Source organism: Xiphophorus couchianus, chromosome 14, assembly GCF_001444195.1.
Source record: "Xiphophorus couchianus chromosome 14, X_couchianus-1.0, whole genome shotgun sequence".
In the NCBI taxonomy this organism is placed as follows: Eukaryota; Metazoa; Chordata; class Actinopteri; order Cyprinodontiformes; family Poeciliidae; genus Xiphophorus; species Xiphophorus couchianus.
Window position 1 is genome coordinate 4,042,345 of NC_040241.1, and position 14,039 is coordinate 4,056,383.

Consider the following 14,039-nt stretch of genomic DNA (forward strand, 5'->3'; position numbering starts at 1 on the left):
TAAGAGGAAGCTGTGCAATACCATAAAAGGAAAATTTGCGCGCATGCGTAGTTGTGTGAGTTTTGTTTGAAGTGAATTGGTGCTTGGAACTGCCCTACAAGCTGCAAAGTCGCCAAGTATTTGTTTTTTTTTCTTTTTACAACACATCTTTGTAATTTGCTCAGGTGTGTTTGGCGCTTCTATGCATCGCAGAGACGATGTTAGGCCACCATTATCAGAATGCGGACAAGTCGCAGCAACTAGTCAACTATGTGGAGGATTACCTGGAATGTGTGGAGTCCCTGCCTCTGGACATACAAAGAAATGTTTCTCTGCTTCGAGAAATTGATGCAAAGTATCAAGGTACCGTGTCTGCATGTTTTCGCTTTTGGTCCAGTTTTGGAGGTAGAATCGGGAAGCATTGACAGCTGAGTGGAAAGGTTTGTTGAAATGGAGGAGCAGGCGCGAACCTTGCGTTCCCATTTTGTGAGAAGCTTGCCGTCCTTGTTCCTCCCCAACCTGATAAACAGTGCTGTTTTGTGTTAGATGTGGCCAAACACACAGCACGAAGCAAATGTTTCAGAAGCAAGCACCAAATCCGCCAGCGGGAATATGTTTGTACCCCATTGCTGTGCTACACCAGACCTCATAAACTGGTTACGGTATTTAATATTTCTTTATCGCGGCTCTCCCATATAAAAGCCACGACAATGAGCTATATTTATCTGGAAACACATTTCGTCAGTTGCAAAATCGGCTCAAGTATATTGCAGAAACCACGGCTGTGTAATCGAAAAATACAAACTTTCTAAGTAGAAATCCGTAATCCTGAACGCCATAAAGGTACCGGGAAGATTATCACTGAAAACAACGTTTAAACTTAAAATGCGTATAAAAACAACATAGCTTTGATGTTTTAAGTGATGCCGAATTTGGAAACACGCACTGTAGGCGGGTGTGATGCTTATGAATGTATTAATTTCCCAACATAATCTTGTTTGTGACTGTATTTACTATAATCTACAGTCTTCATCATGTGATCTGGTCCTTACTCTATATAGGGGCAACCGCTGGTGCACTTCTTATTTGCTGCGAAACACGAGGCTCTTAATTTCAATAACAACGAGACAGGGAGGGCCAACACGGTTAAGGTGTTGCTTCATCATTGCAGACTGGTGAATACAAAGCACACATTACAGGAAACAGAGCTTCAGTCGTCATTGTTGCTTCGAGTCGAGGCAGGGTGCCGAGCAGAAACGTCCCCGAACGGCTCGTGTCGGGACGGATACCAACACACCCGATTGATTGTGATGAGTTAGAAATCTTCGGGGACTTGAACATTTCCAACTCGCTTCTCCGTTTGCTCCTTCTGTGAACCGCAGAGCTGGACAGGCTCTGCTAAACAGCCCCCCCACCGCCCCTTCACAGCATCTGGGTGCCGTCATTTCCTGTAGGCAGGGAATTCATTGCGGCTCAGCCCTCCTTCTCTTATTTGACCGTTCTTACTGATAAAGTCCAGCTCCTGGTTGTCCCGTGTGTGGATGAATCTGGAGAAAATCCCCTGAGACTTTTCTTCAATCTGTTGATTCCCACAGTCCCACTTCATGTGGGGACCAATGAAGACCTCTGATGTGTCTAATGTTGCCTCTAGAATATTTACTGAACCGTGAATGAAATATCTACATATGGAAATTTACATTTTAGAATAGCTGAAAACTTTGTAATTTAGTCTAGGGTGATAACAAAGGTGTTAACAGTCTTGGTCGGAGTGAAAGGTGAGCATAGTTATTCTGTAAATTCAGATTTTGGAGGTCGAATATTGTTGCAAAAATAAATACCCTCCTTACTTTGCAAGACCTTTCAGCTGACTGTGGCCTTTATGGCTCAGGAGGTACCAGGTACACTGTTGGAGATTGTTTGTTCTGACTATTGCTCTTCTATGCAATTCTTCTTGATTCTCATTTCCCTTCAGTGGTCCAGTTGGGATTTGTCCCATTGAGTTCAATGTCTTAGGATAAATATTATCGTTATTGTTTCAAATTTCTTTGTTTGGCTAGAGAAGGCCTAATCCCTAATAAACAACTGTAAACCTGGTAAGATGTTCAAACATTCACATTAATTTGTGTACTTGTCCTTTGCAGAGGTGCTGAAGGAGGTGGATGAAGTGTTTGAGAAATACAAAGGTGAACAGGACTCGGCTCAGAGAAAGCGGCTGCAGATCCAACTGCAGAGAGCGCTGATCCTCAGCCAGGAGCTGGGAGATGAGAAAATCCATGTAGTGACTCAGATGACCGAGCTGGTGGAGAACCGTTCACGCCAAATGGACTCTCACTCCCTCTGCCTCCAGGAGCCCAGCGAAGCCGAGCGGCTCACCACGGAGCGACGGTCCAGCATCCAGGAGTCCCCGGCCCCTGAACGCACCTCCAACCGGCGCCCGAGACGCCAGCGGAACAGCGAGAGCCGCGACTCCACCCACTTGTCTGCCAACGGCTCCCTGGTGGATGATCCCGTGGATGAACTGCCCCTGCCCCCGCCACGAGAAAAGAAGTCCAAGTCTTCAAAGAAGAAAAAACGCAAATCCAAGCAGGAGCGAGACGCCTCGCCAGTGGACTTCACCATCGACCCCAATGAGCCCACCTACTGTCTGTGCGAGCAGGTCTCCTACGGGGAGATGATCGGCTGCGATAATGACCAGTGCCACATTGAGTGGTTCCACTTCTCTTGTGTGGGTCTCACCTACAAACCCAAGGGAAAGTGGTACTGTCCCAAATGCAGAGGAGACAATGAAAAGACAATGGACAAAAGCCTGGACAAGAACAGAAAAGATCGCAGGTCCAGGTAGTGACTCACCGGGAACTAGTCTCCATCCTGAGGAAAGAACAGGTGCTGGTTTAGGAGCACAAATGAATAATTAGCCACAGCACTTAGAAATCAAGAACTTGGACGAATGAACTGGTTCCTGCAGGCTGCTGGGAGCCAAGCTGCTTTATATGAAGCTGCCCTCTTCCACACAATTGCTGTTTTTATAAGATTTATTTTAGATTCAAGATTTGTTTTAATTTGAATAAAGTATGAAGACAATAAAAACTTTCTTAGACTTACTTAAACCTTGTCGCTCTGGACTAAATTCCTGTGAAGAAAGATAATCCAGTTATTATTAAGTTTTGGCTGCATTTTTTCTTTGAGGATTTTTAATAAGTTCTGTCTGATCAGAATCTGTGTTGAACTCTCTTCATACATTGATGAATTCTAAAAGAGAGCCTTGAAAGTTAAGTATGTTCATCAGAGACTCAGAATTTCATTTGGGAAAAGATTGTTGATGGGAGATTGATAAAAAATTGTTTGTTTTCACCATTATGTATTTTTGTTTTATACCCATTAAAACATTCAGTGGTTACAAACTTACCATTCACTTTTTATTTGCTGGGAAAAATCCCAGAGGAAGCATTCTCCTAGAATACTGAAACTGTGCTGCTGATGCACGTTGGGGTCAGTCACCTCTTATGACCTGTAACTTAAATACAGTTTTGTTCATCTTTTGATAAATAATTTCTCTCTAGTTTCAATACTGAGAATTTGATTAGGTTCCCATTTGCTTTTAAAACTTTCAGAGATAAATGTTTTCAGGGGAGTTAGAAATTTTAATCATATTGTCAATTCTTTGAACGGTGAAAGAATAAATGTTACTTTCATACTGTAACATTTTTCTTTTTTTTTTTTTTACTTCTATGCCATTTGCCTAGTTTCAATTTAGTTTATCCATTTAGCATCAATTCACAACAAATGTGACACTTTACAAGTCATTATTTCAATTATGACTGAAATGAAATAATTTCAACTCAGTCATACATGCATTTCAATTGATACTTATCAAACAGTACATTAAGCTCAGTTTATAATTCAAATTAGTTAAAAAAATTTCTAAGGAAACCCAGTCCAGTAAAGCTTTGAGTCATTGACCTGCAGCATTCATTCCTTCAGGAACAACACAGTGACAACAATCACTTGCTTTGTGTTGAGTTTGCAGCAATCCCTCCTACAGAGCATGCATGGAGCGACCCTCCCTTGGTCTTAATTTGGACCCTTCTAGTTTTTTTCTCTGTGCGCTTCGAGGTTTTTTTTTGTGTGTTTTCTCGGAATCTAATGGTCTGACAGGACAACCTCCAGCTTCACTCCTGTCCAACCTTAACGTTTTGTCACACTCCTCCGAAGACCGCGGGAGGGTTAACAGGAAGAAAACCTCCAACAGAACCAGACAGACCAGAATGCACAAGAAACACAAGAGCTGATGTAGGAATTCTTTCAGTTTTAGTTCAAATTAATTTTATTTTGTTAACCCTTCAGAATCCATCATCTACTTTGTCCTGCTTATTAGAGGTGAGGTTGCAGAAGGAGGTTGTGGACTTCTCTCCCCAGAAACACTCCCAAGCTCCTCATAGTGGATCCTTAAGGAAAACTATTAAAACCATTGAAAAAAAATCTAAGCTTAAAGTCAGAATTCTTTATCTTTAGTGGCCCTAATGTTCTGCCACAGATTCTAGTGGGTTACTGTATGAGAACAGAACCAGAGTTCTGGTCACAGTCTATGGAAAAAATAAGTTTTAATATATTTTTCATGTTGGATCGTAACTGGGTTGCAAGTTAAGTTTCGAACTGCAAAGATGAGCTGTAGACAAACCATCCATCCATCCATCCATTGTCTGTTCACCCTTGTCCCCAATGGGGTCGGGAGGGTTGCTGGTGCCCATCTCCAGCTACATTCCAGGCGGGAGGCGGGGTACACCCTGGACAGGTCGCCAGTCTGTCGCAGGGCAACACAAAGACATACAGGACAAACAACCATTCACACACACACTCACACCTAGGGAGAATTTAGATAGACCAATTAACCTAACAGTCACGTTTTTGGACTGTGGGAGGAAGCCGGAGTACCCGGAGAGAACCCACGCATGCACAGGGAGAACATGCAAACTCCATGCAGAAAGACCCCGGCCGGGAATCGAACCCAGGACCTTCTTGCTGCAAGGCAACAGTGCTACCAACTGCGCCACTGTGCAGCCCCTGTAGACAAACCAACAGTTTGTAATTTATTAAAACAAGCATTAATCTCAAACAGGCAGTTGAATGGCTTCCAGAGATCTTAGCTTTAAGTAAAGCCTTACTTAAAGCTAATGCATTTTAGCTAAAGCTGCTTTTTCTTTGATTCTGAGTTAACTAGTGGTCAAGCAAAAGAAAGTATTACATTACTGACCTGGAGACAAACTTGTTCTGTTCCAATGCAAGGACAAAATAGATAACCAAATAGTTATTGTCTGTAGTTTTGATTTTCATTAACATGTCAGATCATTGAATAAAGGTCTTGTGTTCCCCACCGCTAGGAGAGCTCTTTAAAATAAAAACAAATTTCATCTGATCACTCTACAAAGCAACAAACACAAAATCAGTTTTGTTGTAATTTATGAAAGATAAAACATTAAGCAAAAACCTTACATCAGTCAGATTTAAAATCTTTAAATTAGGAATGTTTAATGAGAAATGGGTTGTAGTGTTTGTATTTTAACAGCTTTCTAAAATAACATCACTGATGTCTCCCACTCCATGCATGAAGCTGTTGCTGAACTGGAGAGTTCCTTCAGCAACAGACTGCTGCATCCCGGGCGCACTAAAGAGCGTTATCGTAAATCCTTCCTCCCAGCAGCTGCTACACTTTAGATTCATCACTGCTCTCAATACGTTTACATTACAGGCATTTGTTCAATCATTTGCAGTTTTACTCATTTTAATGACATTTCTGCTGTTATTGCATCTCTTTTTCTGCACTGCACTGATTATAAAGTGTCTTTACTTTTTAATATCCAATACACATGAAAATTATGTACATTTATAAAAAGTTATACTCAGATGCACATCTCGAGTCAGAGTACACCATTTCCATTTCTGAGAACTATACACTGTTTTTTGTTAATATTGTACAGTGTAATATTCTGAATTTTGATATATTTTTAACACTTTTTGAACTTTTGTGTGAACCTACATACCTCAATGCTGCTGTTACACCTGAGTTTCCCCAGTGTGGGGCAATAAAGGACATTTCTATGCTATTAAGCTAAGCTGCACCAGCAGTGAGTATCTTTAAAAATGAACAAGCAGTTGACAAAATGTGGGTTTATTTATATATATAAACATTTCCAGATTTACAATTTATAAAGAAAACAGGAAAATTAGTAATATTCTCTGTGGCATTAAAAATGTCTATTCTTTAAGAAAGTCACACAGCACCTTAAAGTAACAGCGGAACACTAGTTTAGATCCAACATTAATGTGTTCAGTGAGTAACGTGAGACTGAAAACATGGCAGTGACATCAAGTGTGAGCAGGTGAAGCTCCGCCCTGATGGAGGACGAACAGCCTGCTCAGCTGACCGGAGAAGGAACACCAGTGATGGGGTGTGTTTATGGCAGCAGCAGCTGAATGTCCCATGCCACTGCAGCTGACTGTGAAGGCATCTGCAGCACAGTCGCAGCTGCAGCAGCAGCAGCAAGTTTGGAGTTCAAGCGTGTGACAGCTTCTGCTCTAGTCGTCATCCTTTCCTCCAGTTTTACTCAGCTGTTCATGGACATGAGGGAAAATAATGAGGTCAATTAGGAAAATATAATCAGTTAAGAAACTAGTTGTACTTACATGCTGGTTGGTCAAGCAGCCATTTTAAAAAGAACAGAAAAGGAAAAAGTCAACATGAATGAGAGCTCAAAAAGTATTCAGTTTGGCCATCTAGTGGAGAAATATGGTACTGCACATACCTTAATCACATCAACCCAGTTCCAGCCTCTTGGCAGCTCCCCTTTATTGTCTGAAAGCATTAAGAATATTTTAGGGGTGGACTACAGAATAAAGACATAGGAAATATGTGAAAAATAACTATTACTTTGGTTGTACAGCTTAATCTCTAAACTACAGTTAAGTGTCAGGGAAAAGGTCTGAATGCATGTTGTTTTGTTCACCAACATTCAATGTATTCTAAACAAGACTTAAAAATCACCTTCAGTCTGCTTTCCAAGCATTTTTTTCTGTTTGACACTGAATGCACCATAAACAGAAGTGGGAATGTATCATTATCATTGTTATTGTATTATTCTGCATTAGTTCATGTACTAATAGCATTTTGCCACTTTACAAACCTACAGATCCATTTCTCAACTACATAAACTCATGGCAGCTCTGGAGCAGCTGCAGAGATCTACAGCTCAGGTGGGACTGCAGTTGTCAAGACAACAAACGGTGATGCTGTGCACGATTCAAGCTGGAATGGTTTACATCAAAACGTGTATGTATGTTAGAACGGCCTAGCCCAAGTCCAGACTTGCATAAATCCAACTGAGAATCTTTGGCAGTAACTGAAAAATGGTACGAACAGGTTCTTTCCACCCAATCTGACTTCTCTAGTTATTTCAAAAAGAAAAAATGTAAAGATTTCAGTCTGTGGATGTGTAAAGGCAGACTCACTAACGCTGAATACAAACGGACAACATACTTTTCTGATTTGGCTTTCATCAGTTGCTCGTTATTATTCATTTCCATATAAAACATGAGAGAATATGCCACCTGTTCTGTTGATCATTCTTCTTTTCTGTGCTTTTGTCAGTTGCTCCTTCTTCTCTCTCTTCTTTGCTGCAGAGGGAGTCGTCACCTCAGTGTTGGATGTCAGGGCCTGCTGTACACATAAATATTAATGTGTTATTTTTATAAAACCCCAACACATTATATTTGGAATCTTTTATCATATGACGTTTGAAAAAAACAAAACAAACTATGCAACAAAAAGGCAAGGTTGGGAAAATGTTATCTGCTTCCAAAACTGCTTTTGCAACTCAAAAAAATGTCTAAAAAATTCAAACGTCTCGAATAAGTGAGCAGGTTTACTGGAACACACTCCCTGCTGCAGTCACTCTTAGAAAAACAGCAGAAGAATGAAGTTTAAGCACACTGACCACAGCAGTCACAACAGGCCTGTGGTTCTCCATGAGTTCCTCCTGGTTCTCCTTTGCCCACTCAAACAGAGTGTACATCATGGCAGAGCCCAGGCTGGCCTCCACCTGCGGCTCCAGCTTTGACAGGATAAGCTGCTTCGTCTCTGCAGAGCTGTTAGCACAAACAAACCACCGCAGACCGTCTCATACAGTACTTTACTAGGACTTTATGTGGTAAACCAATAGATAGTGATTAACTGACGAGTGGAAGGAACATGATGAGTGGTTTTAAAATAAATCACAAATAAAGATCTGAAGTGAGTGTGACAGGGAAGCACCCTGACCGGTGAGTATGACTAGAAGAGAGTGATGTCAACAGTCAATCCACTGGTTGAATTGGTTCTTGCGGTCTGCTCAGAGCAGTTCCATGGTAGAACATGAACATGGCTACCATCAAAGCGGTTTACTTTGACTGAACCCCACTGCTTGCAGCTTACATCCTGTTGTTGAAAAAGGCGTCCAGGGAGATTTGTGGCGCCGTCTCTGGATACGTGTCTGGCCAGCTGATGTCCAGGATAAATGCTTTTGTGTCCTCAAGGTCTCCAACCTGTTACACAATATTCAACCAAAAGGCCAAAGATAATAATCAGGAAATGGGTCATAGAAATTTCAACTATTTCACTATAATTTGTCTGTCTAAACCAAAGATTTCTGCACTGGAACAAACGTTGTATTTCGTGGCTCCAACATACACTATGTTCACAAATTGTGTTGGTTTACTGAAGAATAAAAGAACTAAAAATGTGTACATATTGCATATAATGCATATTAACATTTGGAGAAAATCCATGGTCCTGATCTTTGAGACGCTTTGTTTCGCCGGTGGATGCTTGGACATCCTGAAGCCGTCTTCTTTACTTCTCACCACGAGATTTCTTACAAGTGAGGTCACTTTGAAGCAAAGCAATGATGGTTTCACACTTTCCTTTGGAGGCAACCATTACTAAGAAAAGACAACAATGATTTCAAGAACATCTATTTAGGGATGCACCGATAAATTGGCCCTGATTTCCTTGATTTTACTAGGTCAATTGATACTTATATGTGAAACTGATCGTATCCATCAGTTCTTCTTGCTCTCTGCAATGGTCTGAACGTCAGCCACTGTTCTCTTCTGCTCTGCCATGAGGCAGGGCTGATGTCTGTGGTTAACCACAGTCACCCGACTGTTACAATATTAGTGACTTTGCCAAAATATTTAGCTACTTTTCAGACAAAAAAAAATAAAAATCGACAGGTCAGACTTTTCAAAGGTCAGTGGTCAGCCAGAAAGCTGTCATTGGTGCACCCCTTAATCCGTTTCTTCTGCAGCACATAGTCTTGGTAGTTAGACAAAACAAAATTTCACCAGGATTTTGTTTATGTGCCAGTGACTTCTAATTAGTGAAGATTGCCAATAATTTTTTGCTTCTTGAAGCTTAAAAACTGCACAATGGTCATCACAATATACATCAAAACATGCTGAACAATAATCTGATGATGTTCTAAATTGCCAGTACTAGAACTAAAGTTGCAGAGCTTATGAACCACAACATTGGAGTCACTGTGAGTGCAGGAGCCAGTGAAGGGAACAGAGCAGAGGATGGTACCCACCCTGAACTGGAAGGAAACTGGACTGATCTCCTTGAAGCACTCATCCCCTTCATAGATGGAGCGAAGAGCTTCCAGCTCCATCTTGGAGGAAAAAAAAGACAAACATTTTACATCATATCTGCAGCAGAGCAGATCATCTGAAAATGTGACTTTTTACCAAAACAGCAACACAATGTTGCAGAATAATAACGTTGAAACACGACTCATGTTTCTGTAGATGTCGAATTACAGTTAATGCCAGTAACAATCTGCCCTTAACTTCATTAACATGTAATAAAGGTGATACGTCCTGTGGTAGAAATATTCTGGTTGGTTTTGATCATTAGAGCTTTGCTACCGGCTAACCTGTTTGCTATCTAACGCTCCAGTTTTAGCATCTAGCTGCTAACAGCAGCTAGCCTCCAGCTGCTTCATACCTCCTGATCCTCGTTAGCTGTCATGTTGCCCCTTCGGCTTCTACGTCATAGGGTCCACGCGCACAGCTTCACTCTAAAATAGATACAGTTAGCAACACATTGCTGTCGTTACACCGTCACCAGTAACCGTAGCTGATAATGTCTGAACTTCCCAAGCCGGGTGCAGTCAGGAGTCCCACATGACAGCGCACGCATGCGTAGTTGAATGCACATGGCTGGGACGTCGAGTTTTACCACAAAAATAGAGAAATGGATTATTTCAGACCTGTGAGGACACTGTTGCGACTAATCAATGCGACTAAAGATAAGTGCACGGATGAGTTTCTCTAGGTTTTTCTGAGATATTAGTCCTCAAATCCTGAAAATGTTCTTCAGGTGATAAAAGGCCGACTTTGAAACTGTATGACCTCAACATAGACACCAGATGGCGGTAAAAACTTTAATTTAAAGTGGTCACATTCAGAAAGACTAACTTTTGGACCACATCCAGTACTACTTTGTCCTCACATTCTGACAGGATTTTGACAGAATGCTGACAAAATCCTGGTTTACTGAACAGATTAAAAATGTTTAAATTGTCTTAATCTTTAAAAACTAATTAAATAGTGGACTAATTGATGTTCAGGAATTTAACAACAATTATTGAAAGTCAACAATGCAACTTTCTCAAAATAGTTGCTGATATTTAAGTTGTTTTTAAATTTGGCAATTAATTTAATTGATTTCAAGCAAGAAGTACAAATTGTTTGATTGACATAAAACAGATGGATGCAATGTTTGTATGGATGCAAAGTGTATGAAATACACTTTGTTTGATCAGCTGTGAACAGTTATTTTTGAGTCCAGCCATAGATTCTCTGTCAGACTGAACTCTGGGCTTTGACTGGACCACTCTAGAACAACCACCTTGCTGTCTTCAAACCATCTGTGTGCAGCTTTAGCTGGACGCTTTGGCTTGTTGTCTTGCTTTAAATTAATATTATCTAAAGTTGTAGTTGTCCATTAGCAGATAGAAACGAATTGTTCTTAAGAATTTTTCAAAAATTTTGCATTCATTTTACCTTCTACCTTTACAAGCCTGTATGCTGGTAAAATATGTCCCAGTGGCATGATGCTGTCACCACCAACATGCTTCACAGTGGGGATGTTCTGCTTGTAGTGATATGCAGTATTTAATGTTCATCAAACATCGTCTGATCACCAAAAAACTTCATTTTGGTCTCAAAAAACCAGAGAACTTTCTTCTGTTGGATCATGGAGTTTCCTTAAGACTGGATCTGACTTTTCTTTATCAGTGACTTCCTTAATGCTTCTCTCCCATAATGCTTTGACTCAAGAGATTTCAAACCAATTGAATTTACCCTGACCTTCCGACTCTAAAGTAATTCAGTTTGCTCTGCCTGTCCACCAGACAATAGGCCAACACTCAATGACTATTTCTTTGTTTTTCCGTTTCAGAGGCACCAGTTTCTATCAATCTCATGTATGGCTGTTTTCTGTTTAATCAGAGAACATACTGGATGTTGCTTGACTCTGAGAAGTGCTCCGAATCTTTGCCATCTCTTTCATGCAGTCTCAGCGGAACCTCTTCCCACCCAGCTCTGGCATGTACAATTATCCTTCCCTGCTCATAGTCTTCCTCATCAACCAGTTCCTGAACTCTAGATTCCCAGTGCGCTGTTGCTCCTCCTCCACCAGTAATTCCAAACCCATTGACCACTGACAAACAAGGTAGCCAGATTTCTATCATGAAGTCAGGACGGTCTACAATAAATGAAACTACCTCAGCTGTTCGTTCTGCTTCCAGCTGCAGAAATCTGGAACTTTGCTTCATTTGTGGTGACAATCATGACAAAAACTCTTCCCCCACTGGTTGACATCTCAGGTGGACTGATTTAGCAAATTACCTCACTCCACCCATTGCAATAAATGTCCTTTCGTCCGCGTTTTAGAATCATCTCAGAAAAGAGTTTGTAATTTTATTTTTAGTCTGGTTTACAAAGGAAATTGGCCTAGGCAAAGAAATGATTCCTGACTCTACCAACCACTGTCCTAAACCTCCAGCTTCCCCTTTAGAACTCAACACAGTTGACTTTCTGCTGACCAAGGAAGTTATAATGGATTTTATGATAGGCATATTCAGCAATCCACCTTTTTCTGTCAACTCTGTCAGTACCATATATTCAGCATACAAATAATCAGCCAAAAAGAGTTTCAATTAAAGACCTGTTGGCTCCACACAGTTCAGATACTCCTAGTATTAACAGCATCATTAAGTTTCATGACTTTTCTTATCACAAGCAGATATTGACCATGCCATCACTATCATCCATTTGGCAGGCCATGCTGTCTCTCCAAAGTAGACTCCACCAGCACTTTTACCCATTCATCCAGACATCTGGCACTTCTTCCAAGTTTTTTTGGAGGGGTGCCTACTACCCCTCCAAAGAGTGAGTTAATTTTGTCTAATGCATCCTTAGATGTATTTTAATTGTCTTCTTAATGTGTGGTGCTATTTCAAAAGCATCTGTAACTAAAGCACCAAACATCGAGAAGATTGTGTTGACAGTGGCAGGAGTTCGTCCTGTAATTGGTGGGTTGCTGGCTTGATTTCTGCTCTGTCCATCTTCAATAAAGAAGAAAAGACAACTTATATTTTACTATTTAAAAAAATATTTCTGTAGCTAGACACTCTGGACACCAAAAGCTTGAGTTTTTTGGTTTTTTCAATAACAGTAAACATATCCTCTTTTGATTTTTTTTCCCATTAAGGTACAGCAAAAACAGGCAGATGAGAGAAATATTGGAAGAAAAATATTGATGTGGAGCATGCATGTGCGCAGTAGATAAAAGCATCAGGCATCTGAAGAAAAATGCTTTACAACTTTCTGTGAACGTGTAACTTCCCCTGGGGTTTTGCTGGTTCTACTATTAGCAATTCATACATACATATAAAAAGAATAGATGGGCTTTGCAGTGACTCAAGAAGGAAGCAAAAACCTTCATTATGTTGAAGAAAGTCCTGAGTACAGTAGGAAGGAGATTTTTAAAGAGAAAAATACACATTTTTTGGATACTTGGACATTGACCTTGTTGCTCTAAAGCCACTTTGTGGCTAATTTGGTGCTACGGTCGTTAGAGTAACACAGAACATACTCCTGGATCAGTGCTGCTGCTTATTTTTTCAGCATATACTCTGTTCTCTCAATCTCCCAGTGAGTTGTGACAGATGGTACAAGAGCCAGGTTCCGGTTCTGGTCCTGCTGGAGCTGGAGGTTTCTTCCTGTCAAAGGGGAGTTTTATACTGCACCATCAATGCATGCATGTGACACTGTTCCCAGAGTAAGCAAAAGGCTTGGAAGAATAATACTTATTATACACCCTTATGATGATATTTTAGAGGTTGTCTGTCCTCCTCTGTGCTCTAACAATGAGTCAGTGTGATGAAGACAGTCAGATGAGAGAGAATGGAGGGCGACACATTACTGTCAAAGATGAGGCCCGGTTAATCTATCCATTCTACAATTCAGAGAGAGAGAGAGAGAAGTACTTGCCAGAATTAATTAAGACTCTTACTCTTCAGATGAATGTTTTGAAATAACTTTAAAAGTGATCATAAAGAGTATTTTTAATAATGTGGGTACAATTTTGATACATAAACACAACTAACTACAACAACCATGGTTTAGTGAGTAGAGTAGACATCTTGCAATTAGAAACTAGAAATTCCAGCTATCTTCTATCACATGTTAATGCTTCCCAGGGATCCTTACAATTATTGACCCACTATTTTGGATATTCTTCTTACTTTCCCACACACAGAATAACCCTTCACCCACAACTAAGTGCTAATTAGAAGAGGCAGTTAAGCTAACAGGCATGTTTCTGGGTGACAGGAGGAAGCCAGAGTATCCAGAAAAAAATGCTGCATGAACCAGGAAAACATGGAAACTCCACTCTAGAGACATGAGATTGAAATACTACTGAAAAAAACCAATAGCAACAATACTGTCAGGATTTGTTT

The 14,039-nt window shown here is 40.6% G+C and overlaps 2 protein-coding genes across 3 annotated transcripts; one reads left to right on the forward strand and one right to left on the reverse strand.

Annotated features, from left to right (window-relative positions):
* Positions 1–45: 45 nt before the first annotated feature.
* Positions 46–3,384, forward strand: ing2 (inhibitor of growth family, member 2). Its single transcript, XM_028038576.1, has 2 exons — positions 46–342; positions 2,121–3,384. Exons 1-2 carry the CDS (start codon positions 198–200, stop codon positions 2,819–2,821), a joined length of 846 nt encoding a protein of 281 aa, XP_027894377.1. The 5' UTR covers positions 46–197; the 3' UTR covers positions 2,822–3,384.
* A 2,284-nt stretch (positions 3,385–5,668) lies between these two features.
* On the reverse strand, positions 5,669–10,205 carry rwdd (RWD domain containing 4). 2 transcript variants are annotated; one of them, XM_028038589.1, is made up of 8 exons: positions 10,016–10,205; positions 9,600–9,680; positions 8,444–8,553; positions 7,968–8,118; positions 7,582–7,687; positions 6,780–6,829; positions 6,661–6,663; positions 5,669–6,585 (listed from the first exon to the last, which is right to left on the reverse strand). In XM_028038589.1, the coding sequence occupies exons 1-8, from the start codon at positions 10,037–10,039 to the stop codon at positions 6,553–6,555; spliced, it is 558 nt and encodes a 185-aa protein (XP_027894390.1). In that variant the 5' UTR covers positions 10,040–10,205; the 3' UTR covers positions 5,669–6,552. The 2 variants fall into 2 exon arrangements, with proteins under 2 accessions (XP_027894390.1, XP_027894389.1); XM_028038588.1 differs by having other exon boundaries at positions 7,582–7,690.
* Between the last annotated feature and the right edge of the window lie 3,834 nt (positions 10,206–14,039).